The 27,312-nt window shown below is 41.0% G+C and overlaps 1 protein-coding gene across 7 annotated transcripts in view; it reads right to left on the bottom strand.

Annotated features, from left to right (window-relative positions):
* The window catches only part of GOLIM4 (golgi integral membrane protein 4), an 84,179-nt gene that overhangs the window by 13,514 nt on the left and 43,353 nt on the right, over positions 1-27,312 (bottom strand). For 4 of the 7 annotated variants that reach the window (XM_064585721.1, XM_064585707.1, XM_045903430.3 and 1 more), the window contains 10 exons: positions 24,294-24,368; positions 22,710-22,759; positions 21,335-21,388; positions 19,873-20,023; positions 15,992-16,074; positions 15,381-15,464; positions 11,369-11,524; positions 8,208-8,540; positions 6,295-6,542; positions 5,492-5,574 (listed from right to left, as the gene is read on the bottom strand). In XM_064585721.1, the coding sequence (XP_064441791.1) occupies positions 5,492-5,574; positions 6,295-6,542; positions 8,208-8,540; positions 11,369-11,524; positions 15,381-15,464; positions 15,992-16,074; positions 19,873-20,023; positions 21,335-21,388; positions 22,710-22,759; positions 24,294-24,368 (1,317 nt within the window). The remainder of the gene's footprint in view (positions 1-5,491; positions 5,575-6,294; positions 6,543-8,207; positions 8,541-11,368; positions 11,525-15,380; positions 15,465-15,991; positions 16,075-19,872; positions 20,024-21,334; positions 21,389-22,709; positions 22,760-24,293; positions 24,369-27,312) is intronic. The other 3 variants (XM_045903431.3, XM_054504333.2, XM_045903435.3) reach the window with 3 other exon arrangements.

Raw genomic sequence — 27,312 nt, 5'->3', positions numbered from 1 at the left:
AAGGGAAAAGAGGAGACCAGGGAAAAACAACTCAGAATCCATGAAAATAGAATCAGAGAAATAAGTGACACCATGAGGCTTTCCAATGTCAGAATCATTGGAATCCCAGAGGGAGTGGAGAGAGAGAGAGGACTAGGAGATGTATTTGAGCAAATCATAGCTGAGAACTTCCCTAATCTGGGGAATGAAACAAACATTCGCATCCTAGAGGCAGAGAGGACCCCTCCTAAGATCAAGGAAAACAGGCCAACACCCTGGCATGTAATAGTAAAACTTGCAAATCTTAGAACCAAGGAAAACATCTTAAGGGCAGTTAGGGGGAAGAGATTCCTTACGTACAGAGGGAGGAACATCAGAATAATGTCAGACCTATCCACAGAGACCTGGCAAGCCAGAAAGGCCTGGCAAGACATATTCAGGGTACTAAATGAGAAGAACATGCAGCCAAGAATACTTTATCCGGCAAGGCTTTCATTTAGAATGGATGGAGAGGTGCAGAGCTTCCACGACCGGCAGAAGTTGAAAGAATATGTGACCACTAAGCCGGCCCTGCAAGAAATACTAAGGGGGGTTCTATAAAAGGAGAAAGACCCCAAGAGTGATCTACAACAGAAATTTACAGGGACAATCTATAAAAACAACGTCTTCACAGGCAACATGATGACAATTAATTCATATCTTTCAATAATCACTCTCAACGTGAATGGCCTAAACGCTCCCATAAAACGGCACAGGGTTGCAGATTGGATAAAAAGACAGGACCCATCCATATGCTGCCTACAAGAGACTCATTTTGAACCTAAAGATACATCCAGACTGAAAGTGAAGGGATGGAGATCCGTCTTCCATGCCAGCGGACCTCAAAAGAAAGCTGGGGTAGCAATTCTTATATCAGACAAATTAGATTTTAAACTAAAGTCTGTAATAAGAGACACAGAAGGACACTATATCATTCTTAAAGGGTCTATCCAACAAGAAGATCGAACAACTGTAAATATCTATGCCCTCAACATAGGAGCAGCTATCTTCATAAGCCAACTGTTAACCAAAATAAAGAGTCATATTGATAACAATACGTTAATTGTAGGAGACCTCAATACTCCACTCTCAGCAATGGACAGATCATCTAAGCAGAAAATCAACAAGGAAACAAGAGCTTTGAAAGATACATTGGACCAGATGGACCTCATAGATATATATAGAACATTCCACCCTAAAACAACAGAATACTCATTCTTCTAGAGCGCACATGGAACTTTCTCCAGAATAGACCATATACTGGGTCACAAATCAGGTGTCAACCGATACCAAAAGACTGAGATTATTCCCTGCATATTCTCAGATCACAATGCTCTAAAACTGGAACTCAATCACAAGAAAAAATTGAGCAGAAATGCAAATACTTGGAAGCTAAAGACCACTCTGCTCAAGAATGGCTGGGTCAACCAGGAAATCAAAGAATAACTTAAACAATTCATGGAAACAGATGAGAACGAAAACACATTGGTCCAAAACCTATGGGATACTGCAAAGGCAGTCCTAAGTGGGAAATACATAGCCATCCAAGCCTCACTCAAAAAAATAGAAAAATCCCGAATTCACCAACTAACTCTACATCTTAAAGAACTAGAGAAAAAGCAAGAAATGATGCCTAAGCCACACATTAGAAGAGGAATAATTAAAATTAGAGCAGAAATCAATGAATTAGAAACCAGAAACACAGTAGATCAGATCAACGAAACTAGAAGTTGGGGTTCTTTGAAAGAATTAATAAGATCGATAAACCACTGGCCAGACTTATCCAAAAGAAAAGAGAAAAAACACAAATTAATAAAATTATGAATGAAAGGGGAGAGATCACGACTAACACCAAGGAAATAGAAACAATTATTAGAAATTATTATCAACAACTATATGCCAATAAACTGAGCAATCTGGATGAAATGGAGGCCTTCCTGGAAACCTATAAGCTGCCAAGACTGAAACAGGACGAAACTGACAACGTGAATATGCCAATAACCAGTAACGAGATTGGAGAAGTGATCAAAAACTTCCCAAAACACAAGAGTCCAGGGCCTGATGGATCCCCTGGGAAATTCTACCAAACATTCAAAGAAATAATACCTATCCTACTGAAGCTGTTTCCAAAAATAGAAACAGAAGGAAAACTTCCAAACTCACTCTATGAGGCCAGCATTACCTTAATCCCCAAACCAGGCAAAGACCCCATCAAAAAGGAGAATTTCAGACCGATATCCCTGATGAATATGGATTCCAAAATCCTCAACAAAATCCTAGCTAATAGGATCCAACAATACATTAAAAGGATCATCCACCATGACCAAGTGGGATTTATCCCCGGCATGCAAGGGTGGTTCAACATTGGCAAATCAATCAATGTGATAGAACACATTAATAAGAGGAGGGAGAAGAACCATACGGTCCTCTCAAATGATGCAGAAAGAGCATTTGACAAAATACAACATCCTTTCCTGATTAAAACTCTCCAGAGTATAGGGATAGAGGGAACATTCCTCAAGCTCATAAAATCCATCTATGAAAAACCCACAGCGAGTATCATCCTCAATGGGGAAAAGCTGAGAGCCTTTCCCTTAAGATCAGGAACACGTCAAGGATGCCCACTCTCGCCACTATTTTTCAACATAGTATTAGAAGTCCTAGCAACAGCAATCAAACAAAAAGAAATAAAAGGTATTCAAATTGGCGAAGAAGAAGTCAAACTCTCTCTTTTTGCAGACGACATGATACTTTATGTGGAAAACCCAAAAGACTCCACTCCCAAATTACTAGAACTCATCCAGCAATTCAGTAATGTGGCAGGATACAAAATCAATGCACAGAAATCAGTAGCTTTCTTATACACTAACAACGCAACTGTAGAAAGAGAAATTAGAGAAATGATTCCATTTACAATAGCACCAAAAACCATAAGATACCTCGGAATAAATCTAACCAAAGAGGTAAAGGATCTATACTCTAGGAACTACAAAACACTCATGAAAGAAATTGAAGAAGACACAAAAAGATGGAAAAATATTCCCTGCTCATGGATCGGAAGAATAAACATTGTTAAAATGTCTATGCTACCCAGAGCCATCTATACCTTCAATGCCATCCCGATCAAAATTCCAATGACATTTTTCAAAGTGCTGGAACAAACAATCCTAAAATTTGCATGGAATCAGAAAAGACCCCGAATCACCAAGGAGATGTTGAAAAAGAAAAACAAAGCTGGGGGCATCACGTTGCCCGATTTCAAGCTATATTACAAAGCTGTGATCACCAAGACAGCATGGTACTGGCACAAAAACAGACATCTAGACCAATGGAACAGAATAGAGAACCCAGATATGGACCCTCAACTCTATGGTCAAATAATCTTTGACAAAGCAGGAAAAAACATGCAATGGAAAAAAGACAGTCTCTTCAATAAATGGTGCTGGGAAAATTGGACAGCCACATGTAGAAGAATGAAACTCGACCATTCTCTAACACCATTCACAAAGATAAACTCAAAGTGGATGAAAGACCTCAATGTGAGACAGGAATCTATCAAAATCCTAGAGGAGAACATAGGCAGTAACCTCTTTGACATTGGCCACAGCAACTTCTTTCAAGATACATCTCCAAAAGCTAGTGAAACAAAAGCAAAAATGAACTTTTGGCACTTCATCAAGATAAAAAGCTTCTGTACAGCAAAGGAAATAGTCAACAAAACAAAGAGGCAACCCACAGAATGGGAGAAGATATTTGCAAATGACACTACAGATAAAGGGCTGGTATCCAAGATCTATAAAGAACTTCTTAAACTCATCACCCAAAAAACAAATAATCAAGTCAAAAAGTGGGCAGAAGATATGAAAAGACACTTCTCTGAAGAAGACATACAAATGGCTAACAGACACATGAAAAAATGTTCACCATCATTAGCCATCAGGGAAATCCAAATCAAAACCACCCTGAGATACCACCTTACACCAGTTAGAATGGCAAAAATGGACAAGGAAAGAAACAACAAATGTTGGAGAGGTTGTGGAGAAAGGGGAACCCTCTTACACTGTTGGTGGGAATGCAAGTTGGTACAGCCACTTTGGAAAACAGTGTGGAGGTTCCTCAAAAAGTTAAAAATAGAGCTACCCTATGACCCAGCCATTGCACTACTGGGCATTTACCCCAAAGACAGAGATGTAGTGAAAAGAAGGGCCATATGCACCCCAATGTTCATAGCACCAATGTCCACAATAGCCAAACTGTGGAAAGAGCCAAGATGCCCTTCAACAGGTGAATGGATAAAGAAGATGTGGTCCATATATACAATGGAATATTATTCAGCCATCAGAAAGGATGAATACCCAACTTTTATGTCAACATGGATGGGACTGGAGGAGATTATGCTAAGTGAAATAAGTCAGGCAAAGAAAGTCAATTATCATATGGTTTCACTTATTTGTGGAACATAAGGAATAACATGGAGGACATTAGGAGAATGAAGGGGAAAATGTGGGAGGGGAATTGGAGGGAGAGATGAACCATGAGAGACTATGGACTCTGAGAAACAAACAGTGTTTAGAGGGGAGGGGGGAGGGGGAACTGGTTATCCCGGTGATGGGTATTAAGGAGGGCACGTACCGCATGGAGCACTGGGTGTTATACGAAAACAATGGATCGTGGATCACCACATCAAAAACCAATGATGTATGGTGACTAATATAACATAATAAAATTAAAAAAAAAAAAAAAAGAAAAAGAAAATAAGGATGCAAGGTAACTTACCATCAGGTTCAAGTGTACCAAGGGATTCATTAAGTAAATAAGAGAACAAACTGTTCTCTCGTCTTACTGATAATGGAACAAAAAACCTTAAAGTGCTGTGCAGGGGGACATAAGGAAAACAATTTCTTGACTAGAAGGGCTATAAAATATCAGAACAGGCTATAGAGGGAGTTTGGGTAATCATCTTCTTTCAGGCTCTTTAAAAAAAGGATACATATCTGAGTGTTAGATTTGCCAGAGAGACTGTTACTCTCTAGTTCTATTATAGAGTAAGTGATATTTGATAAATTACATCGGAAATGCTCACCACAAGTGAAAGCTACTATTGCCTTAATTTGAAAAACTTTTAAAGGCAATGATCCAAAGGCTTCCAAGGTAAGGTGAAAATGGAGCCATTTCCCAGAGTATAACAGCCCTATGATAATGTGTCAGAAGTAACAATTCAGTATACAAAAAGTATACAAAAAAGCTTAAACGACGGGAAAAACATTAGAAAGGAAATAGATGATCTCGAGCTGTCTGGGCCACCAATGTGCACTGGTTGGGAGGAATACTAAAAACACAACAGCAACAACAACAAAAGACACACAGTACACAGATCTCCTTTGTGTGTACTCAGACGTGCGCACTACTCTGAGTTGATATTACATGTTACCAAGTAATCTTATTAACATATCCATCATCTAAGAAGCCTCACCACCTCCTTCCTCTTCTTGGATGCCCTGGTCCTCGGCTCCCTGAACGATATCATGATCCATAGCATCATAATGAGCTTGCTGCCTGTAAGGGACACAAATGTTATCAATTCAGTGACAGATTAAGTGGCACAACTGGCCATAAGTAATTTATATTTAAAGGTAGCGATAAACAAATTTTTCAACGTTTTTTAAAAAGTCATAAATTTTTTTTCAACCTTGTGCTATTAGGTTTCATAAAGATTCCAGATACAGTTTCAAAGGATACTTTAAAAGAGATAAAACACCTTTCATGTGTGATAAAGTACAATAAAGTTAGCACAAAATCTGCTAGTTATTTTGAGACCTAAACTAAGCTGGGAGACCTAACATTTTTAATCAGGGGTTAAAAATGTTGATTATTTTAGAAATTAAATATTTGGAAATTTAATTCTCAAGCTGTTGTTCTGCCCCAGCCACAGGAGACACCCAAGCTCACAGGTAATAAATACACAAAACTGCTTGCCACCTGCTTATAAGAACAAGGGGAGCGGGGCGCCTGGGTGGCTCAGTCGTTAGGCGTCTGCCTTCGGCTCAGGTCATGGTCCCAGGGTCCTGGGATCGAGCCCCGCATCGGACTCCCTGCTCGGCGGGAAGTCTGCTTCTCCCTCTCCCCCTCCCCCTGCTTGTGTTCCCTCTCTTGCTGTCTCTCTCTCTCTCTGTCAAACAAATAAATAAATTCTTTAAAATAAATAAAAATAAATAAATAAATAAAACCAAAGAGAACAAGAGGAGGGGCTGTCTGCGCCCATCAGGAGGAGGCTACCGGGGCTGCTCTGGGGGCTGCGGCCGCCCCTCCTGTGGGCCGGCCTGCCTCTGCCGGGCCACCTCTCTGGCGAGAAGCTGCTGCTGCGGCCTCCACAAGTGTCCCTGCAGCCTCTGCTGGTGCAGAGCCTCCTGCTGCTCCCTCCGCGGCTGGGCCTCCTCCGCCCGCCTGGCGGCCACTCTCCGCGCTTCCAACTGCTCCTCAGACGGCGACCGGACCCTGGTGACCGGCTTGGCTGAAGGATATACCTGAGGGAAAACGAGCAGGTGCTGAGCAAGGGTAGTCGGGACCTCTGGGTTCTCTCTTCCTCTGATTCTCACGACAAACTCGGGAGGCAGGGCTGGCTTGTTTCCTTAATCCCCATCTGTCGGGTGAACTGTGATTACACCCTGGCTCCAAGGTCACCCAGAGCCAGAACTCCTATTTCCCAACTCCCTTACTCGCCCTTGGCTTCTTTCAGCTACTGATCTTCCTGATTTCCTGGCATTGTGGCAGATTTTCAATGTGCTCCCTCTCACGTGGAAGAGGGCACAACAGAAAAAAATCAGTTTGGGGCCTTAATTATATGTTATGTTCAAGAGGCTCTGCCCTAAGGGGGCACTTGGTGACCTACCATTAGTTGGGGCAATTTGTGGGCTAAAGCTGTGGCTAAGGATTTTCCATGAAGAGTTTAAGATGCAGGGACACCAATTAATTCTAGGAATGCACAGCCAGCCTCAGGTTAACCATAGCAAGCAAGCAAAAAAAGCCAAATTTCAGGTAAGGGTGGAGAGGCAGAGAACCATTTTCTTCAAAGAAAAAGAGAATGAGGGCAAACATAATACCTTCTAACTAAAGGAAAAACTGATACAGGAATTCTTAAACTCTGCTTCCCACTGAGCTACCCACTGCTCTCTCCTCTGCCACCCTCTCTCTCAACCAACATAAGCACACGCAATTTTCACCAACAGAAAGAAGGTGCAGGGGTAAGGAAAATCAAACCCACAAGGGGGATTACTTTTGAAGAAAGCTATGAGGGACACAAGACCGGCAGAGGCTTCTCCATGCTAAGTTTGCAACAATATAGAAGTGCGATAGAGGCCTTCACATCTACTCAGCCTAAAGCCTCAACCAGCTTGAAGTCTTAGAAAGTCTGGGGCCAAACACAACTTCAGAGTCATAAATAAAAGGTGATCAGCATCTATGGAAAGGCTAAGTAGCCCACCGTTAGGTATCCGTTTAGAGATAGCAGAAGAAGAGACAGCTCAGCTTCTGCGTTCAGGGTTGTTTCAAGTTCTTTTATGAGTATGATTTCTAATAATAATGGATTTTTTAAAGGGAAAAAACCTTATTTATGTAAGAGGGGTGTGCTCTGTAGGGGGAGCCTGAGCAGAGCCTGGTTAAACATACATACTCTCCCAGTGGGGCATCCTTAAGTGATAAGATCAGACTTTTGACAACAATAACCACCTTGAAGATGAATGTGCAAAAGCCAACCTACCATTTGATGGTAAATGAACAGGGAGAAGGAGACTTATGATCACAGAAAATGAGACCTTTCTCGGCCTCACGATGCCCGTGGGACTTGAGCATGTTCCAGGAAGTGCCCCATCAGGCGCTCATCCCTCCTCTTACTGCTCAAGGGAGGGCAGCACGGAGCTCCCTTGTTTGGAACTACTGACAAAGAAAATACACACACCAACAGCCTTCTCCTTCCCCCAGGCACCTTTCTGAGGTACCTGGGCAGCTATGCTATGAGCATGACAATAGAAAACTAAAATACGTGCATATAACATTTAGCGAACTCACTCAGATTTTATTTTAGGGATTGTCATCTATGGGGAGGCTTTTTCAATATTTAAGAACAAAGCCATGCTCCCCGTCCCAGCCGACAAAACATAACCCTGGTGGACATGAAGCGGGTGACCTCGTACTTTGTTGGGCGCGTGCCCTCCCGGAAGGTTGGCTTCTTCTCGAGGTTCACGCCGTTCCTTCCATTCCCGATCCTGTTCCTCGGGTGATGGATCATGCTCCTCCTCCAGACGTTCGGCCTGCCCGACCTGCTCCATCGCCTCCTCCTCCAGGGCCTTTCTATGCTCCTCTTCCACCTGCCGCTCCTCGGGCTCTCTGCCTTCAGCTTCATGCTGCTTCAGCTCTGCCAGAGCCTGAAACTCCGCCTCCTTCCGGGTGGGACGGTAAAGTTTTGTTTCTTCCATTCTTCTAGGAACTGCTTCATGTGTCTGCCACCCAACACTATTTCGAGACACCTAGGCCAAGCACATCACTGGAAATGACACTCTTCCATTTTGAAAGCAGTGATATAATCTCTTTATTACCATGTCTATGGGGTTACAACATAAGCAAAATCCTGGAGTCTAGAAATACAGAGTCCTGACTGAAAAGTATGGCTGCAATGGAGTCACTTAACTCTTCTCACTCTGTAATCTCACCTATAAAATAGAGATAACATAAGCACAATTTCATCCCGGGAAGAATACAGTAAGTAATTTAAAAGTAAAGTCTATACGTGACCACATCTCAGCAGACCCGTTCCTCAAAAGCAATCTAACTCCTGTTATCCCTTAAAACAAAAAGGAAAAACCCCTCAACCTTCAAGTGATGAGGTGTTTATGTAATTTTCTTCAATGTAAATTTTGTTTTCAATAATGATTTGAAAAGTGGGACACCTGGCTGGCTCAGTTGCAAGAACATGCGACTCTCTCTTTTTTTTTTTAATAAAATCTTTTTTTTTAAGATTTTTATTTATTTATTGAGAGAGACAGTGATAGAGAGAGAGCATGAGAGGAGGAGAGACAGAGAGAGACGCAGACTCCCCACTGAGCAGGGAGCCCAATGGGGGGACTCAATCCCGGGACTCCAGGATCATGACCTGAGAGTCCCAGGACCCCAGGATCATGACCTGAGCCGAAGGCAGTCGCTTAAACAACTGAGCCACACAGGCGCCCAGAACATGCGACTCTTGATCGCAGGGTTGTGAGTTTGAGCCCCATGGGTGGGGGAGGGGTGTAGAGCTTACTTCAATTAAGAATAGAACTTTTAAAAAATATAATGATTTGGAAAGAGAAGGACAAGATCAAATTGAAGATGAGTTGGGTTTATTTTTTACTGACTAATTAAAAAAAAGAATGCCATTACTAATAGGCATCCATGTTAGCTAAAAATATTTGTGCCCATTAAACCAGATACAATAAAATATATATATATATATTTCAAAGATTTTATTTATTTATTTGACAGAAAGAGACACAGCGAGAGAGGGTACACAAGCAAGGGGAGTGGCAGAGGGAGGGGGAGAAGCAGGCTTCCCGAGGAGCAGGGAGCCCGATGTGGGGTTCGATCCCAGGACCCTGGGATCATGACCCGAGCCGAAGGCAGACGCTCAACCATCTGAGCCACCCAGGTGCCCCATACAATAAAATATTTTTTAACACATTAGAGTAGTATTTCTTCATAAATCAGAGGGAATCCTTTGTAAATATTTTGTATTGTTAATACATAAAATTCAACATAAAAAAATGTCTTTTTTTACAGAGAACTCCTCTTCTAAAATTGGTTGGTTTAAATTGGTGTTCCTGGATTTAAAATTTCAGAGATTTCCACGTGATCTTCATTACTTAGAAAAGAGGGGCAAAAAAAAAGATGATATAATATCACACGAAAATTTATCACTCCTTCCCGCCTCCAACCTTATTTATTGGGAAAAATAACTTATTTGGTCAGATTGCTCCTCCAAATTGAAATAAATGGGAAGCCCTCTTCTTAAATTGACAGAACTATAACTGAGAAATCAGAATGAATGAATGAATGAATGAATGAATGAATGAGTAAGTAAATAAATAAATGGAGGAAGAAAGTCCTCTCTCAGACATCTGAAGACAACTTCTGGAGATGTATGTCTTACCAACGTCCTCACATACCTGGCAGGTTGGACATAATACTGCTCTGACTTAGAGAAATATTTTATATTTCTCTAAAGAGCCTTAAGTGCTTTCAAATACCTGCCATTTATCTCCACAGAATTCCTGCGAGAAAGGTTATAGCAGATAACTACTATCTCCACCTCACAGATGAAAAACTAAAGGTCTGAGTCATTAAAAGATTAATTAATCCAGGAAACAGGTAGTCAGACTAGGACAGGGAAGAGGACTAGTTCCCAGGCCAGGGATCTGGTCATGTTTTCTTAATAGTAACAAAGAAGGGTCCATGAAGACACAGAAGGTTCTGTCTGTGAAGGAATGCTCTGCAAGACTAGGGACTTCAATCAAGTCTACTCACAGCAACTTAATTACTCCCGTAAGATGGTCATGCAGGACACACACTCTCAAACATTCACTGTTAAAAACAACTTTTTCAGGGAGAAAGACACCCATATTTGCCATTTGTATTATGCATGTGATTAAAACAACTATGTTAGACTTGAGGATAAGGGTGACCCTACTTTTGATGTCCCACTTAGGAGACACTCTTAAGCAAGGCTCAATTTTTATGAAGAGCAGGAATGCAAAAAAAAAAAAAAAAAAGTAGATTAAGAGACTAGCACTCATACCTTTGATAGTTTTATCAAGACCTCTTAAATACAATTTTGGCTTGTTCTGTGTGGACCTAGCACTGCATCAAGTTCAACTATATTACCAACTGTAATACTTGAGTGGGCTGTTATAGAACAGCCTCATGATCATTTAAACTTCTCACTCTACCCCCCAAAAAGCCAAACAACAAGAACAAAAAGAAAATATAAAAATTCAGATACAACAGCCCCTTCCAAAAAAATAAAGCCAGTAAAGTCTTTCCCAGAAAGTACTATAGCAGTAGTTCTCTGAGCGTCCTCCCCAGACCAGCTGAATCAGTTAGAAATGCAAATCTTCAGGCCTCATCCCAAAATAACTGAACTGGAAATTCTGGCCTAGGGCCCAACTATCTGCATTCTAACAGCTCTGGTGGGGACTCTGATATACGCTAAAATTTGAGAACCACTGTTCTGGAGGCAGAGTTGGCAATATTTAGAGCAGTTCACCTGATAACAGCTTGACGGGGAAGGTGACCCCATCACAGAATACCAGTTCACGCCTCTTACCTCTGGCTCTCCGGCTGCGACCTCCCTCGCTGTGTTGTCACCTCGTGGAGAATGTGTCCCCTGGGTAACATTCTGCTGCTCTGCTTTCTCTGGCTTTCGAAGGCTTGGAATCCTATTCAGAGTATCTTTCAATTGTTTATATTCTGCAACTTGTGTCTGTGTATAAATTGCACAATTGGATACAAATTGTACAATTTGAGGAGGGAAAGAGATATCGTTCATGGATGGACACTAGGGTTCACTGGAAGACTAGACTAAAATATTATACCTAAGTACAAGTTAGGAAAAATATGCAGATTATTTCCATGCATTAGCTATTCTTACTTGGACATGCTTAACCATTTTTAAGCACATGCAAATGAGAATTAGATATAAAGGGAACGGAGGAAAAAAAAATCTAAGACAGATGTTAGCTTTTCATGCTATGTTAAACAGTCAGAATTTTTATAAATAACTTTCTGGTATAAATATCATTATTAAAACACAGTTTGCAATCAGTTTTATAGCATTAAAAAATCTGTTTAAAAATTCACACAATTATATAAATACAAGTGCAGATATCTTTTACCAATATGGTCTGAGTAATGTTTTTCAGTGAAAAGGAATCATAAGTTCAAAATAAGTAACTAAGTATATATATATTTAGTTATTTATTTATAAAATCACTCAGGCCACCTACCCCCCCACCCCACCCCCCGCCACCATCAACCTGTGCTCAAATAGGGTCCTTAACTTTCCAGAATGCTTTTGGTATTGTGCTCTGAAGATTTAGGAAAGCAATAGCATAGGCATGAAATGAGCCTAGATTTTTATTCCTCAATTGTGAACCTCCTTTCTTGTAAGGTGATAAAGGCGCTAATGTAAGTATTAAACTACAATACACTCATCCAGGTGTATCTGTGTATATGTGGTGGTGGTGTGTATGTGTGTGTGCATGCACGGTATTTTTAATACAAGGAGCTAGAAAGACAGAAAAAAAATCAAATACCTTCACTAAGAAAATCAATAGACACTGCTCATACTTAGCTCATCATATGCACCAACACTGTTATCCTAAAACAGAAATGCTGTGTGTATAAACACACACCTACATAAACACATCCAAGAAACACAGAAATCCATTCTGGACAAGTTTCCAGCCAGTGGGCACAGCAGAGCGGGTGAGTGGAGGCTGGAACCCAGTTGGCACCCCCACTGCCCTAGCCGTGCACCCTGGCAGAGTGCTCTTCCACCCCAACGAAGGCGGGCCTTTTTATTTTTTTCCAGTTCACACAAAGGTGAAGAAGTTTTCTTGCTAAATCTATCTCAGAGGAGTGCATCCTTGTAATTTGTACAAAGGTATGTCATATGGCTAATAGTGGCCCTTATCCCAGAAATCTATCAAAACATTTGCAAACCAACTTTGGAGGTCAAAGAAAATTTTTATTTTTTTATTTTTTAAGATTTTATTTATTTGTCAGAGAGAGAGTACAAGCAGGGGGAGCAGAAGGCAGAGGGAGAAGCAGACTCCCCACTGAGCAGGGAGCCCAATGCGGGACTAGATCTCAGGACCCTGAGATCATGACCTGAGCCGAAGGCAGACACTTAACCGACTGAGCCACCCAGGCGTCCCCAAAGAAAATTTTTTAAAAAGACATCCACATAGTGATACTTTTAATAAATATTTCTTCTTTCTCCTCCTCCTAGAGATATTATATTTGAAAGCAGTTATGCTCAGTTCTCAAATATTAGTGTGAATTGAGAACCACGAAAGGATCATGTTAAAAGTGCAATCTCCTGGGCCCCTCACCCTAGAAATTATGATTCAGTAGGTCTGGGGCAAGGCCAGGTAACTGTGATGCAGGATAGTCTCCAAAAACAACAGTTTAAGAGTTACACATGACCATGATGTCAAGAGCACCTAAACTCTAAGTTCAGTCTGGTCGCTGATCTTGGGCCAGCTGTTTTATTTCCCTTTGACCTCCTTTTATTTAGTTATAAAAAGGACACAATGTTAAAAAAAATAAATTAAAAAAATAAAAAGGACACAATGTTATATAACTCAGTTGACTGTGAACATTAAAGTCCTGTATAAAAAGTTCTTATGATGATCCTTGACACACTGTAAACTCAAAATTCTCTTCTTTTTTTTTTAAAGATTTTATTTATTTATTTGTCAGAGAGATAAAGAGGGGGCACAAGCAGGGGAAGCGGCAGAGGGAGAGGGAGAAGCAGGCTCCCTGCTGAGCCCGGGTTCCGATGTGGGACTCAATCCCAGGACCCTGGGATCAAGACCTGAGCTGAAGGCAGACGCTTAACTGTCTGAGCCACCCACACGTCCCTCTATTCTGTTCCTGCTGTCCCCCCACTCAACTACATTTAAAAATTGGGTTGTTGGGGCACCTGGGTGGCTCAGTCGGTTGAGCGTCCAACTTTTGGATTCGACTCAGGTTATGATCTCAGGGTCGTGAGATCGTGCCCCGTGTCAGGCTCCATGCTCAGCTCAGAGTCTGCTCAAGATTCTCTCTCTCCCTCTGCCCCTCCTACCATGCATGCTCTCAAATAAATAAATAAATCTTTAAGAAAAAATCAGGATGTCAAGTCTCAGTCTCATAAGATGATTTACATAAGAAATGTAGATGCTTGAAGCAGTATTAATATGGAGATCTGAGGTGGGACTCTAAGTACTACACCTAGTTCTGGCATAATGATTTAAAGGGGGTGGTTGGTGGGCAGGACAACTTGAGCCCCTTCTCAAAGGAGCAGAATATATTTTTAAAGAAATAGAATACTATACATAAGTTACATAAAAATATTTTTTTCCATTACAAAATCTTGTCCATAGTACTGCCGATGTGCTTACTACAGAATTCAGTCTTGGTCATTAAATGCATTATTTTAATTTACATTTCTCTGGATTTTCAAACTGCTGCTTAGTCTAATATTTGTGGCCATCATAGCACACAGAATATTCAAATTGGTTTGTCACATTTTTCAGCATGAAAAGCAGCCTCAAATAAAATAGTATTTGGTAAAAATTTTATAAAGAGGGTTTTGAATGAAATAATCTCCTAAAGTCAATTTAATCTGTACACCTGTAAAAAATTACCACACAGGCACAGTTTCATAGGGGGATAATCAATGACTACCTTGAAAAGGAGTCCCACAAATACAGATGCTACAGCCAATGAGATGCGTCAAGGCCCAGCATGTTATACTTTTCCTAATTTTATAAAGACAAAATATAATACAAAAAAAAATGGTCTCCTGGTAAAGACAGATAGCTGGTTTTCCTCTTAATTCTTCCAACTGAAGAGAAGTACAAACCTAGTGACTAAGCTAGCCATTCCTGTTTGTTTGCTTCTCCTAGAAAGCTGTAAAACACAGTATGGTATTCTTTAAAAGGCTCTCCAACACTTGTATTCGTTCGTTTGTACATTCAGTAAATAACCACTGAGGGCTTACTTTGTGCCAGGGACTGTTCTAGGCTTTGAAAAACGGAACTTACGACTCTTGTTTTTCCTTCTCCATTGACATGAGATCTCTTATTTTCTGTAATTTGGCCAAGAACACATAAGGCTAGTCCTAAAAGGAGTGTGTGTAGGCTGGGTTACGGAAGCAAGGGAGGGAGGGATGGAAGAAAAAGTCTGACAATAATTTATTTGGTAGCTAGCATCATAAAATCCTATAGATCCTATAAGAAGAGTTACCACAGGTCAGAGAGTGGCGGAAGACCATATATATGGGATAATTTCTGTGGTTTAAACAAGCATTTGACCATTGCATGTAGGGGCTGGTGGAGGGTAGAAATAGTCATAGGTACCAACCACACTACCAGTGCAAAAAAATAATCAAAGGCTTATTTAATATTCTCTTGATTGAATTTTGAAAGCATGCATGATCCTCAGGATCAGGAGAGCTCTGTCCTAAGAACTCACTGAAGATTGGCTTGTAAGAGATTACATGCATAAAGGAATTGGGAAATGTTAAGCAGATTGTAAGGAGAACCCATAGAGGCTGCTACCCTTCTAACCTGTGCAGCAGCTAGCGCACTCTTGTGGTCTTCCAAAGTCACTACAAGTTGTTCATGCTCGGAGAGTAAATTCTTATGCTGTTGCTACACAAAAAAGAATTTTACATGTTGAGATTTAACATTCTAAGACAGATTCTTCTTCGGCTGACAGTGCTATGAGCACCCAAACGTAGCTTGCTTGCCTGCTTGTTTGCTGTTCTTGCAGCACTTGCTGAGTTTAAAAATCATTGTAGAGAGAAGACGATAGATAATAAGATAGTATTCTGAAATCTAAAACGTGCTACCTAAATATCACAATCCCTTACAATGAAATCAAAACCAAAGAAACAAATACTTCATTATTAATAAACCTCTATAAATAAAAAGCTTATTAAAATGCAACCATCTAGCCAAAGAATCATTTCGGTACTAATGAAAATGTTTGGATTTTCAGACCATCTTTTAGCTTACAATGCAGATGCGGTAGAAGTAGTGGGCACAATCCAGTTTATGCAAAGTCCAAAATAACAATGTGGATTTGAATGCAGGTCAATTAGGGAATGACTTGTAAAGCTATTCTACAAAGTAAAGCAGGCCAATACTAAGCAGTCAAATGCCCGGGTTTGTTTTACCTTGACGTCTTGAAGCTGTGTATGCATGTCCTGGTGTGCCTTCCTTAGCTGTCTATTCTCTTCTCTCAAATTGTACACAGTTTCTATTTGTGGAGAAAAAAAATCATGCATAAAGCCTTGAGATTTTTCTGGCCTTTGATTCCATTATTGTCACATCTACAACTTCACATAACTATTTTTAGGATTTGTTTTGAATTTTGACAGTATAGCATGCCAAATCAACAAAAATTCTATCATTTTGGGATGTGACATGGATTCAGCTTGCCATTCCAATACAATCTGGTTTGGTAGTTTAAATACTTTTAAGGAAGCTACACAGTGTGGAAGTTAAGGATTTCTAATTACTCAGGAGTTAAAAATGAAGTATTTCTGTAGTAAGCAAGTCCTCAGGAATAAAATGTAACAGGCAGGGATGGTATAAGATTTGAGTCTCTCCACAAATTAAAGTTATCAAAATTAGTACAAACCCTATTTCTCATGGCATGAATAATTTCCATGGACCCCAAAAGGTATTTCAATTGCAAAGACAACTCAAGAAATAAAAGAAGAGACAGAGAGAAACCCCACTTACCTGCTTAAAAATTCTAAGTATATTTTCTTTCCCCTGGTACTGAGTTCTTGCCTGATACAAATTCCCCCTTCCAATAGCGATAGGACAGTTTTCCCAGGCCTACAATGTGAGGCTGTAGCTGTCTCAGTGAAGCCCTCTAATCTCTCCAATCTTAAGCCTACTGTTCAGGGAACAGCCTCAGTGACTTAAAGATTCCAGGCCCACCTCTCCTACCCACTGGGTGAATTTCTTACTTTCGCTGCATCTGGCCATTAGATGTTATAAACTGGCAGCCCCGGGGCTGAATCCAGCTCACACTTTTTTTCTTTTCTTTTTTTTCTCCTGGCCCCTGCAGTGTTGGCCTATGCAGAGTGTTCCACATATGAATAGTTGGCACCATTTAAAAATCAAGGATCTGGGTCTACTAAGATCTGGCAACATGAGGCCAATTCTCATGTGACAAGAATCAGCAGAAGTTGAATGGTGGCAGGTGACAATATAATTCATTTTTCAATGGGAGATACCTTTGAAAGTGAAAGGGGAGGCTGTTAATAATGATGCTGACACAGCAGGTCTGGGTCTACAGTGTGCCAGGCAAATTATCCCTGGGTGGCAGCCACCCTCCTCAGACAAAACCTGAGCTCTCCGACGTGGCACTCAGCACTGAAAAAAAGTGCCCGCCCCCATCTCTCACCCTATTTTCTGTCCACTTTTACACCTTTATCATCCCTGCCTCACCCCTGAGCTCTGGATGGCTGACTAGGTGTAAGGGAGAGGTCAAGAACAAGGTGGGAAAGGTTCTGATGCAAAGGTCAAAATAGGACACCACTGGAGATCCAAGGGGACTGTCAGTGTGTTGTTGGCTGGAGAGGGCTTCAGTAAACACACACACACACACACACACACACATACGCATACACACATGCACGCATGCGCACACACATACGCATACATATATGCATGCACACATACACGCAAACACACACATACGCATACACACATGCACGCACGCATACACACGCATACACACACGCACACATACGCGCACACACATGCATGCACACACGCGCACACATATGCGCGCACACATGCACGCACGCGTTCACACACATACACATACACGCATGCGCACACATACACACATGCATGCGCACACGCGCACACATGCATACATACACGTACACACATGCACACATTCACACACATACACGCACACACATATGCATACACACATGCACGCACGCACACACACATATGCATACACACATGCACGCACGCATACACACACACACAAATACCCAAACTGCTAGCTTCTAAAGGAGTTTGAGGTCATAAACTTAATGGCAGTTGCTTCTGTGCCTTAACTGTATTGCCTTGAGTAAGTTATTTAACTTTATGAAGGCTCAGTTTCTTCCGTTGTTAAATGAGGCTAAACACAATGCCTTGCTTACAGGTTGTTATGAGAATTAAATAAAACAATTGCATGAAAAGTTTCACCTGGTACTAGCACATGGTGAACATGTCCTGAGTGTCAGCTATTATTAGAACAGAAATGAAAAAGAATAATTATCTAAGCTTCTACGTTACCAGTTTATCTCCCAGGAATTCTAAATTCCCTCCTGGTATCACATTAAACTTAACCCGAGACTACCTGGGTTATACGTCTGAGTTGTCACTACTGACCTGCATCTGTCACCATGTGCTTTAACTCACTATCCGAAGCTTTTACCAAAGGATCATAATCAAACAAAAGTGCTGACGTAGAAACTGCTCAGTAAAGTGTCAAAGGCACTGTCACACCCTATTGTTTAAGGCCTCTGAGAAATTTCTTCCAAAAATTAACTGATACCAGAAATACAGTTCTCTCTCACCCCTTCTCTTTCTTTCTTCTTGTCTTTCTCCCTGCCTTGCCCCACGCACAGGGTAGGTATATTTTCTTTCTGATGATAAGAGCCCCAAAACTTACTGCATTTCCCTTTCGGTCGTGGCTACCAGGAAGTTCAGACCAGGTTATGAGGCTGAAATTATCTCAGTACGCAGAACTCGCATACATGTGTCCTCCTATTTTCCACGGTTCTGATTTATTACTTCTACATATAATTTGTTAAAATTTTGCTCTAAATGCACTTTGTTTCAAAGAAAGGAATATAGAGGAGATGCAAGAAAACATGCTTTATATTTCCTTTGTGAGGACGTTTCTCTGTCTGTTATCTTAATGACCCCCACCATCTGCCATATCACCAACAGCCAACCAACGCCCCTGCACGTCTACAGCTCTCGGGTATCATCTGCTGACACCTGGCCCAACACTTTCAAGACCACCCTAACCCTTAATACTCTGCCTCAATGGCTACTTAACTCTCATGTGCCTTTTTGTTATGACTTACTATTGTGAAATACTTATAGACAAAATATTGCAAATAAAAATACAGAGAGGACCAAAGTACCTATCACTCAGCTTCCTTCTACGATGATATCTTATATAAAATAAAAATATTGTTTGGCACAGTATAATTAACTGGACCACAGACCTTCCTCGGATTTCACCATTGTTTTTTCGCAAGCACCATGTGACTTTTTAAACCAATTCTCACACTTCAAACTTATTTAGCACCTGAATAGGTGATTGTAGAATATTTCCCTTTTTCAGAATTTACATATACTCAGAGTGATACAATTTGTTTCATAATACTATGAAAATACCTCATGCTGACACTGATCACATATCAGTAACTGTGCTAGGTGCTTTACATAAATTATTTAATCCAACCCTACGAGGTTGAATAGCTTTTTATGAATATCCCAATTCTACAGATGATGACAATGAGGCCTGTGGTGATCATACAATTTGTCCATGGTCCTGTAACTAGAAATTGAAGAGGCCAAGACTCACCAGGGCAGTCTGACTCTAGATCCTGAGCTTTTCAAAGCTACTACTAGTGATCAACAGGTAGTTTTTTAGCCCCTTGGAGATTAGGACATGCATGGGGCAACTCTGATCATCACATTGAATGTGGAGCACTGATGGCATTTTGTGAGTAGGGGTCAGAGATACTAAATATCTTACAACACACATAAAAAGAGAACTTTCTTGCCCGATGTGGCCAATGTGCCCCATTGGGAAACACCAAGTATTCTATTCTGTTTCCTAAACAAACCCAAAGAGATAAGGATAATTGTGAAATGTTACAAAGAAGTAAGTGGCTGGTAAAGCACCACATGGTAAATGTGAATCAATTGCCATGCAAACAAACACGATTCTATTGCTTTACTGAAACATTACACTGAGTAGTTATTTCCATATAAACTAGCTAATCAGACTTCCAAATACCTTTTAGCTTAGAAAGTTCTTGTTCTTTCTCCTGCTGTAGCTGCAGGTACTTCTGCTTATGGTCATTAAACGTCCTACTGAAGTCTTCTCCTTGTTTGCGATGCTCCTCCTCCAAGTCGCTGTGCTGTTTCTTCAGCTCCTCGTGTTGACTCTGCAAAGACGAGAACCTGAGCAGAGATGTACATTCTCTAAATTATACCACAGTCTAGAGCCTTTCTCTCTCAAGAAAGAACAGTTGCAGCAGGAGGCTTTGTTTTCCTCAGGTTGCTTTGAATTGGGGCAGCTCCCCTGCATTTCCCTTACATTTCAAATCAAGGGTTTGGGATCATGGTCAGAAATAATTTTCTCCTTAATTTTGAACATCGGTAAAAACAACAAGAAGTTAGAAGTTAGCCATGGGAGATGGAAAGGGGAAGGATTGGGGAAACTCCCAGGGGCTCAAATTGCTGTGGAAACAAGGTAAAGCGAATGGAAAAATTATCCCTCCACGGCTATTCCAGACTTCCTCTTTCAATCTGATGTTTTCCGAGCAACATTTTTTTATTTCCCTTCTTTAATTTTCAGCCTTCCTGGTAACCTAGTTTAAAAAAAAAGAGTTATTTCCCTTTGGGGGAAGTAATACATTGTTTATAGGATGATTCTTATTTACCTTACTCCTCGTCATACTCCTACACTGGAATCACAATCTAGATAAAACCCACAGTCTCCAAATGCTAATGTGAAAGGGTGGTCTGCTTTAATCCACGCACTACTTTCTTGATACTAGGAACGGTTCTGGCTTCAATAAAAAGCACTTGTTCTCCTGATACAGGAGGAAAGACAACACCAAACAAAAAGCGAGGCGGGCAAGGGAGGGAGGTTGGAGGTGCGGAGATCGTGGCAGGGTTTTCCTCCTGTGCAGAACGCTTGATGGCTCCACTCCTCTCTCCTAGCTTGACAGAAATCACGACTCTCTCCCCTCCACTCTCTCTCGTTCCAAGTCTTCTCGACACACAATAATGAGTTTTACCCAAGAACCAAGGAAGGAGAATCTTTAAACATAAATTGTGTTCCTGTGGTAGGTAAAAGGACACATGAAATATTAGTAACATGAAGGAGGCGTTTAATCATTCTACTGCCTCCAGTGTGCCTAAGATAAAAAGAAACATATGAGGAAAACCACTGTGAGAAACTAAGCAAGCAAACACAAACAAGAAAGCCTTAAAAGAGAAAGAGAATAAAATTAAAAATTAGGTGACCAGACAGATTTATAAGAAAATGTATAATAAGATGATTAGGATTGTTGTAATTGGGTGGTAAGAGGAGGGAACATTACAATTCTACAGCATTTTTAGTGAAATATGACTTTAATGTACCATCCTACCATACAGATCAATTTTTCGTAAGCTTTCCTTAATCACTTAAGTTACTCAGTTAATTCTTTCATTCATGCATTCATGAGGAACAACTTTAAATTACTCACTTTCAACATCTGATGTTGCACATTCAACGCACTGTATCTGCTATTGGAATCTTGCTGTAAATTGAAAAGAAAATAGTTAACACAAAGATAATGAATCTGGCTCTCTTGCTAAACATAGCTTAATGCACTTAACAGAAGAATTCCATTTATTTCACTTACATAAGCTACAATGAATTCTATGCTTGAACCAGGATGTCTCTAGAGCCATCTCTTTATTTAATGGCTGGAATGAAGTCTTAACATTCCTCTAAGTTTGCTAGAGTTTAGTAAAGAAAAAGCAAGACATGGAATTGTAAAAAAGCAGCTTAGCAGGGGCCCTGGAAATGATTTACTTCCCCTCTCAAGCTGAGAAGAACCGAGGCTCCGATGCACAAGGACCTTGTGAGCCACACTGAGCCACTGTCACTGTGCATGGCTGATACACTGTGCCAGGTGCTCAGAGGGGACTAGGTCCAGGCCTCGCAAGCTTTGCAAGAGAAAAGGCGCTTTCTTTCCCTGAGCTTCAGTGCGTAAGGAATTCTCCATATATTACTTTACCCAAATGAGACTCCCATTTCACAGAGCGAAGAAATGGAGAAAGGATAAGGAATAAGCTGAGGGCAAACACTTCCTTTAGTAGAAGAGCCAGGACTGACGCTTGAGCCTAAGCCATGTTCCAGTGGTGTACATGTGTGTCCCAGCAGAACAGCCTGACACGTGGACCTCACGCAGGTGCAGAGTCCTGGGCAGCCGGGAGCAGTGTGTACACGAGACACCCAACCATCTTCTCTCCCCATGTGGGGCTCTTCTATCTGACCCCCACACCCCTGCTTTGGCTCCAGCACAAGCACACCTGCAACCAGTTGTTTCTTTCATTTTTTTACCATTTCTAAGATGAACTGCATTTTTACTCTATTGCTTTATTTTACTGCTTTACTCTTTTACTTTACAAAGAAACTGCATTATGAAATGCACAACAGAAAGCACACAGTTTTGGCTGGGGCTTTTAAAGGCGGTAAGAGTTGAAAGCTGACAGTCTCCCAGCTATCCGAGGAACTGACTCTTCTCAGTTTTAATACTCCAAAATGCCAGTGTTTCATTCAACTCATGGTTATATATTCTTCTTGGAGTAAGAGAAAAACTTGCTTTTCTCCAGTGAATTTGGACTGTGCAAGTGACAGTAACATTGCAGGATTTTTTTGGCAGCAATAAATACATACATACATATATACGTACGTGTGTGTGTGTGTGTGTATACACACACACATATACATATACATATGTATGTATATTTCAGCCTTTCAGTCCTAACGATCAACATAGTAAAAGATTTTGCCACTATTATTTCCCTCTCCTTAAGTTTCATAAAATAATCAAGAAAAAATCCAAAACTTACCCTTCCTTTATTTAGTGTTTCTTGTGCCTCTAACTTATAAACAAGAAAATCTAGAAAATAAAAAATTGTGAAAATTGGGTGTGATTAACTCATCATGGAATTTTCAAAAGAATAAAAGCAAATTTTGTTCAGACTTGTGAAAAATATTTTAGTTTTAAAAACAATCTGCTTGGGGGCGCCTGAGTGGCTCAGTCGTTGAGTGTCTGCCTTCAGCTCAGGTCATGATCACAGGGTCCTGGGATCGAGCCCCGCATCGGGCTCCCTGCTCCGCGGGGAGCCTGCTTCTCCCTCTCCCACTCCCCCTGCTTATGTTCCCTCTCTCGCTGTCTCTCTCTCTGTCAAATAAACAAATAAAATATTTAAAAAAAAAAAAATAAAAGCAATCTGTTTGGTAACATACTTTATTTTGCCTCTTAAGGCCTTTTTAGAAAGAGCTGGAAAAAAAAACTATTACATAATTTTCAGCTTTATTTTAAAGCTGTATATCTTGAATAAGGAAAATACACATTATAACCAATTAATTAGAAGTGAATTTAGAATGTGCACTCTGTGATTAACTCTCCTTGAAATTTAGGAGAAAAAAAAAAAAGAGGCATACCTAAAGACAGAGATGATTATTGCTGTCCGCTAGATGGCACGCTAAAATCATTCAGGACTCGAAAAGAGAAAGCAAACAGTGGAAACCATCTTTAATGCTCTTAAAGCTTTATTATCCACTAGATGGCTCTATAAAATCACTCTGCATTTAAAGACAAGGAAAATCCAAATCCCATCAAAGCATTCTCATGATGTTAAACTCCTATTCCTCAGACAGGCTTAATCCAAGGGTCAGTAAAACATCCTAACCCATACTGCCCTCTCAGTTTCCCTCTCTCTACCCCACACCAACATAGTCAGACAGAATACCTAACTTATATTTCCTCACAAGATTTCACAAAACATGAGCTAGTAAGCGGATAATTTCAAAGAACAAGCTGTATAAAGCCTATGCGATATAGAAAAATCAATAGCATTGCCCAATGCTTGTGCTAGATGCTAATTTTTCAATTTGAACCGATCAGCTGTGCCAGTAAGTCTTCACAAGATGAAAATAAGTGCGTAACTTAAAAGACACCATACGAAAAAAAGAGACGCCATACAATGTGATCAATTTATTATGTTGTAAATGTACATACATGTATGTATGTATGTACACATGTGTGTATATGAATGTATAAAATCTGTCATATTCTGGACAACATGGACCCCTACTATCTATGGACAGAATTTTCAGGTATGAGTAACGTATGTGTGTAATATCCAGATGAAAAGCTGTTTATTTCATAGAATATGTGTAACTAATAATGCGAACTACCCCAAGGTTGCAGCACACGGAATGAAAGATTCAGAACCCAGTCTTAAGCAGGAATTACTGTGTTGTACAATGCAAAACATAGGGCTTGACTTTCTCTGTCTACCTGTAAGAGTGACTTAGGGTTGATTTGAGACATTTCTTAACAACAACAACAACAACAAAGTAAAGCAAGCACATGATGTTTCAAAGTATGATAAAAACACAGAATACAAACTGCATTTTCTATTTACCTTCTTTTGCTTTCTTATGTTCAAGTCTTTCCTTTTGCAAGGATTTCTCTAATCTTGATCTGTGTTCATACACAACTGAAAGAAAAAAGTTAAAATTTGTCTGCAAAGAATTAGAAATTCTAAAGTAAGATTCACATCAATTTTCAAAATGGGGGGTAAACACTTTAGGGTCTTCACAATTAAAATAAAAATGTATGCGTTTATAAGTTCCACATGCTGGGTAAAAAACAGCCACAACAGTCTGAGCTGACTTCTGCACGGTCTGCCCCTTTATAGAAGCAATACTAAGCAATACTCTGAAAGAAGTTTCTTTCCATCTTCTTTACCAGCCCCTGCTCCTTCTCCTGCTTCTCAAAACCTTCTCTGTGAGGTTCCATGTCTTTTCCTGGGTAAATGTGTCCACTCTCTTGACTTCTACCACTGTTTGCACAGCAGTTAGCCCCACATCTATATTTCTAGCTCCCACCTCTCTCTTAGGTACTAGCACAGCATTTCCTAAAGACTCCAGGATTTTTCCACCTAGGTATCCCTTAAGTACTGCCAAGTCCCCATGATCTGAATCGGAACTAAGGCTGCTGGACCCCTGAGAAAACCTCAGCACCCCATCGGCATGAAAGAGATGGTGTATTCCCCCACATCAAGGAAAACACAGGTGAGAGAGCCAGAGAAATGAAGAGGGAGGGACTCTACAGAGAACCTATGAAGGTCAGGTTCACATCTGCCATGGTACCAAGGTTCCCCCTACCTGCCCTGTCTACTCTGAAAAAGCCAGCGTTGCCTGGCGAGTAGAGAGGAAGTGTGGATGTCCTAGGGGAAAAACAGGGAGGAGAAGCTTATCAGAACTCTCTTCCCCACCTCTGGCTTCACATCTACAGCAAACAGGAGCTCGGAGAGTGGGAAAAGCTCTGCCTTTGAATGAATAAAATAAGAAAATAGGTATTTTATTTATATAATAAAATGCATGCATATGGACTAGACCAGACATAATACTTACTAGACCGAGACCGTGTTTATGGATAAAAGTTACAAATACTTTTTTTTTTAATCTGAGAGAAGTTGAGAAGTATCCAAGTCTGTGTTTTCGTCCTGGGACAGAAAACCCAGCCTCACAGAGTGGTTTGTAAAAGGCAAAGAAGGGGAAAAAAGGCAAAAACTGAATTTCTGAGGTATGCTTTGAATCCTATTTGTGCAGCATTATGGTCACCTATGATCTCATTCCTTGCCAGACTAAGCCCAAGATGTCATTTGGTTCTTCGACCAGTCTTTAGCTGCCTTTGGCTACCTAAGATACAATTTAATCATCAATCACTGACTTGCCAGGTACCACACATCCAGCTGCCCAGAACTACTGGCCATCCCAAAGGGCCAAGGTCACAGCCACTCCCCCCCTCACACCTGCTGTAACTCCTTGCTGCCTGCCCTTTCCCCAGTGTCCCAGCTGCCAGTTACCAGCCACTGCTGTCCTCCTTCCAACATGCCCAGCATCTTCTGGGTCCTCCACCCTCTCCCCATGCTGCATGTCTCATCTTGCCATCCCACAGAAACTTTCCATTTCCAGGGCTCCCTCTACAACTACCACAGCCCCTACCTCTACTCACACTTCTGCTAACTTCTCTGTGCACACCCCCTTAGAATGCCTGCCACCACCCGATCTGGCATGGTGTCCTCCCCCACAGCATGTGTGCCCCAATCTCAGCTTCCCCCGCAGCCTCAGCCTCCCACAAGTCATCCTAACAATCCCTGTCCCAGTCTTTTTCTCCGTCCGGGTTCAATTTCTTTTGCCAGATGACCCCTACCCCCCCTCCCCGTGCTATTTTATTATAAAGGATCCAATATAAGTCTGCATTTATGGAGCCCCTACTATGTATCTGGAACCACATTATGTGTAGAAATGCAAAATGAATAGACATGGGCCTTGGCCACAAGCAGCTCAAGCCTAACACAGTAGATAGGTTAGGTAATTTTTATATAATTAGAGCTAAATACATTTAGCATAATAAAAGTATATTTAAGCCCAAGGAAAGACAAGGATGAGCTCTGGATGGGAGAGGGGTGAGGTAGTCATCAGAGGTACTCATCTCTTGGCTGGCTTTGAGAATGAAGAGCAATTTGATAGAAAAGGGTGCCACGGGAGAAAGGCATCTCTGGAAGACATCACAGGGACAAAGGCACAGAGGTCGGAAATTGGGCTAAAGGTAGCTGAACTCCAAAAAGCTTGGTTGTAAGTCCACTGTTGAGAAATTACATTTTTTTCCAAACCAATCTGTATGGTATATAAGTCCCTCTGCCGATTTCTAAAAGCCTATTAAAACCAAGAAGTTCCTTGAATTGGTACGAACAGTATCATCTGGAATGATGTTTGGAACACGGCAGAGGAAAAAAGGATTAGCACTTTAAGGATCTCACTAAGCCACGCCCTAAACTGCATGCATGCTTACAGTCTTTGAGAATTTCAGTCAGGTGGGAAAAATGTACAGGGAACCAGGTCTATTACAATGCTATCCTGATATCCCAGAGGCAAGAATAGGATGGCAGAGGAACACCTGAGCCCCCCAGCTGGAAGGAAATATACTCCCTCTCCTCTAATCCACTGGCCAAAGTTCCCAGGTCTGGGTAGGGTCATGGAAACATAAACATGCCACTTAAAATGGAATTGTGGTGCACAAAGTGGATATATCACAGATGATTTTAGCAAGCACATGCATCACTTTCAAAGAAAGGAACAGGAAGAATAGTCAAGATCTTTTTTCCAATGGAACTGAAGTGGCAGTGGGGGTGGGGAGGGCCCAAGTTTAGGGGCTCCCAAGGACCCCTTGGTAGTCAGGACCACTAGAGGGAAGCGATTCCAGCCTAGAAACATCCATGATTTTAAAAGACAGCAGTATAATCAACAAGACAAACAGGAGAGGACTGCTCACCACCTATGGCCAGGCACCTCAGACTCTAAGTAGTAAATCTTGTTATGGAATGGTAATGATAGATGGGAAATAATACAGGGGAACGCTGCATTTGCAAATCA

Source organism: Mirounga angustirostris, unplaced genomic scaffold (assembly GCF_029215605.1).
Source record: "Mirounga angustirostris isolate CCGP_5_RB_7025 unplaced genomic scaffold, mMirAng1.0.hap1 SCAF_1, whole genome shotgun sequence".
Taxonomy (NCBI): domain Eukaryota; kingdom Metazoa; phylum Chordata; class Mammalia; order Carnivora; family Phocidae; genus Mirounga; species Mirounga angustirostris.
The sequence above is the reverse complement of the archived record's forward strand: the minus strand, read 5'-3'. Positions and strand labels throughout refer to the sequence as shown.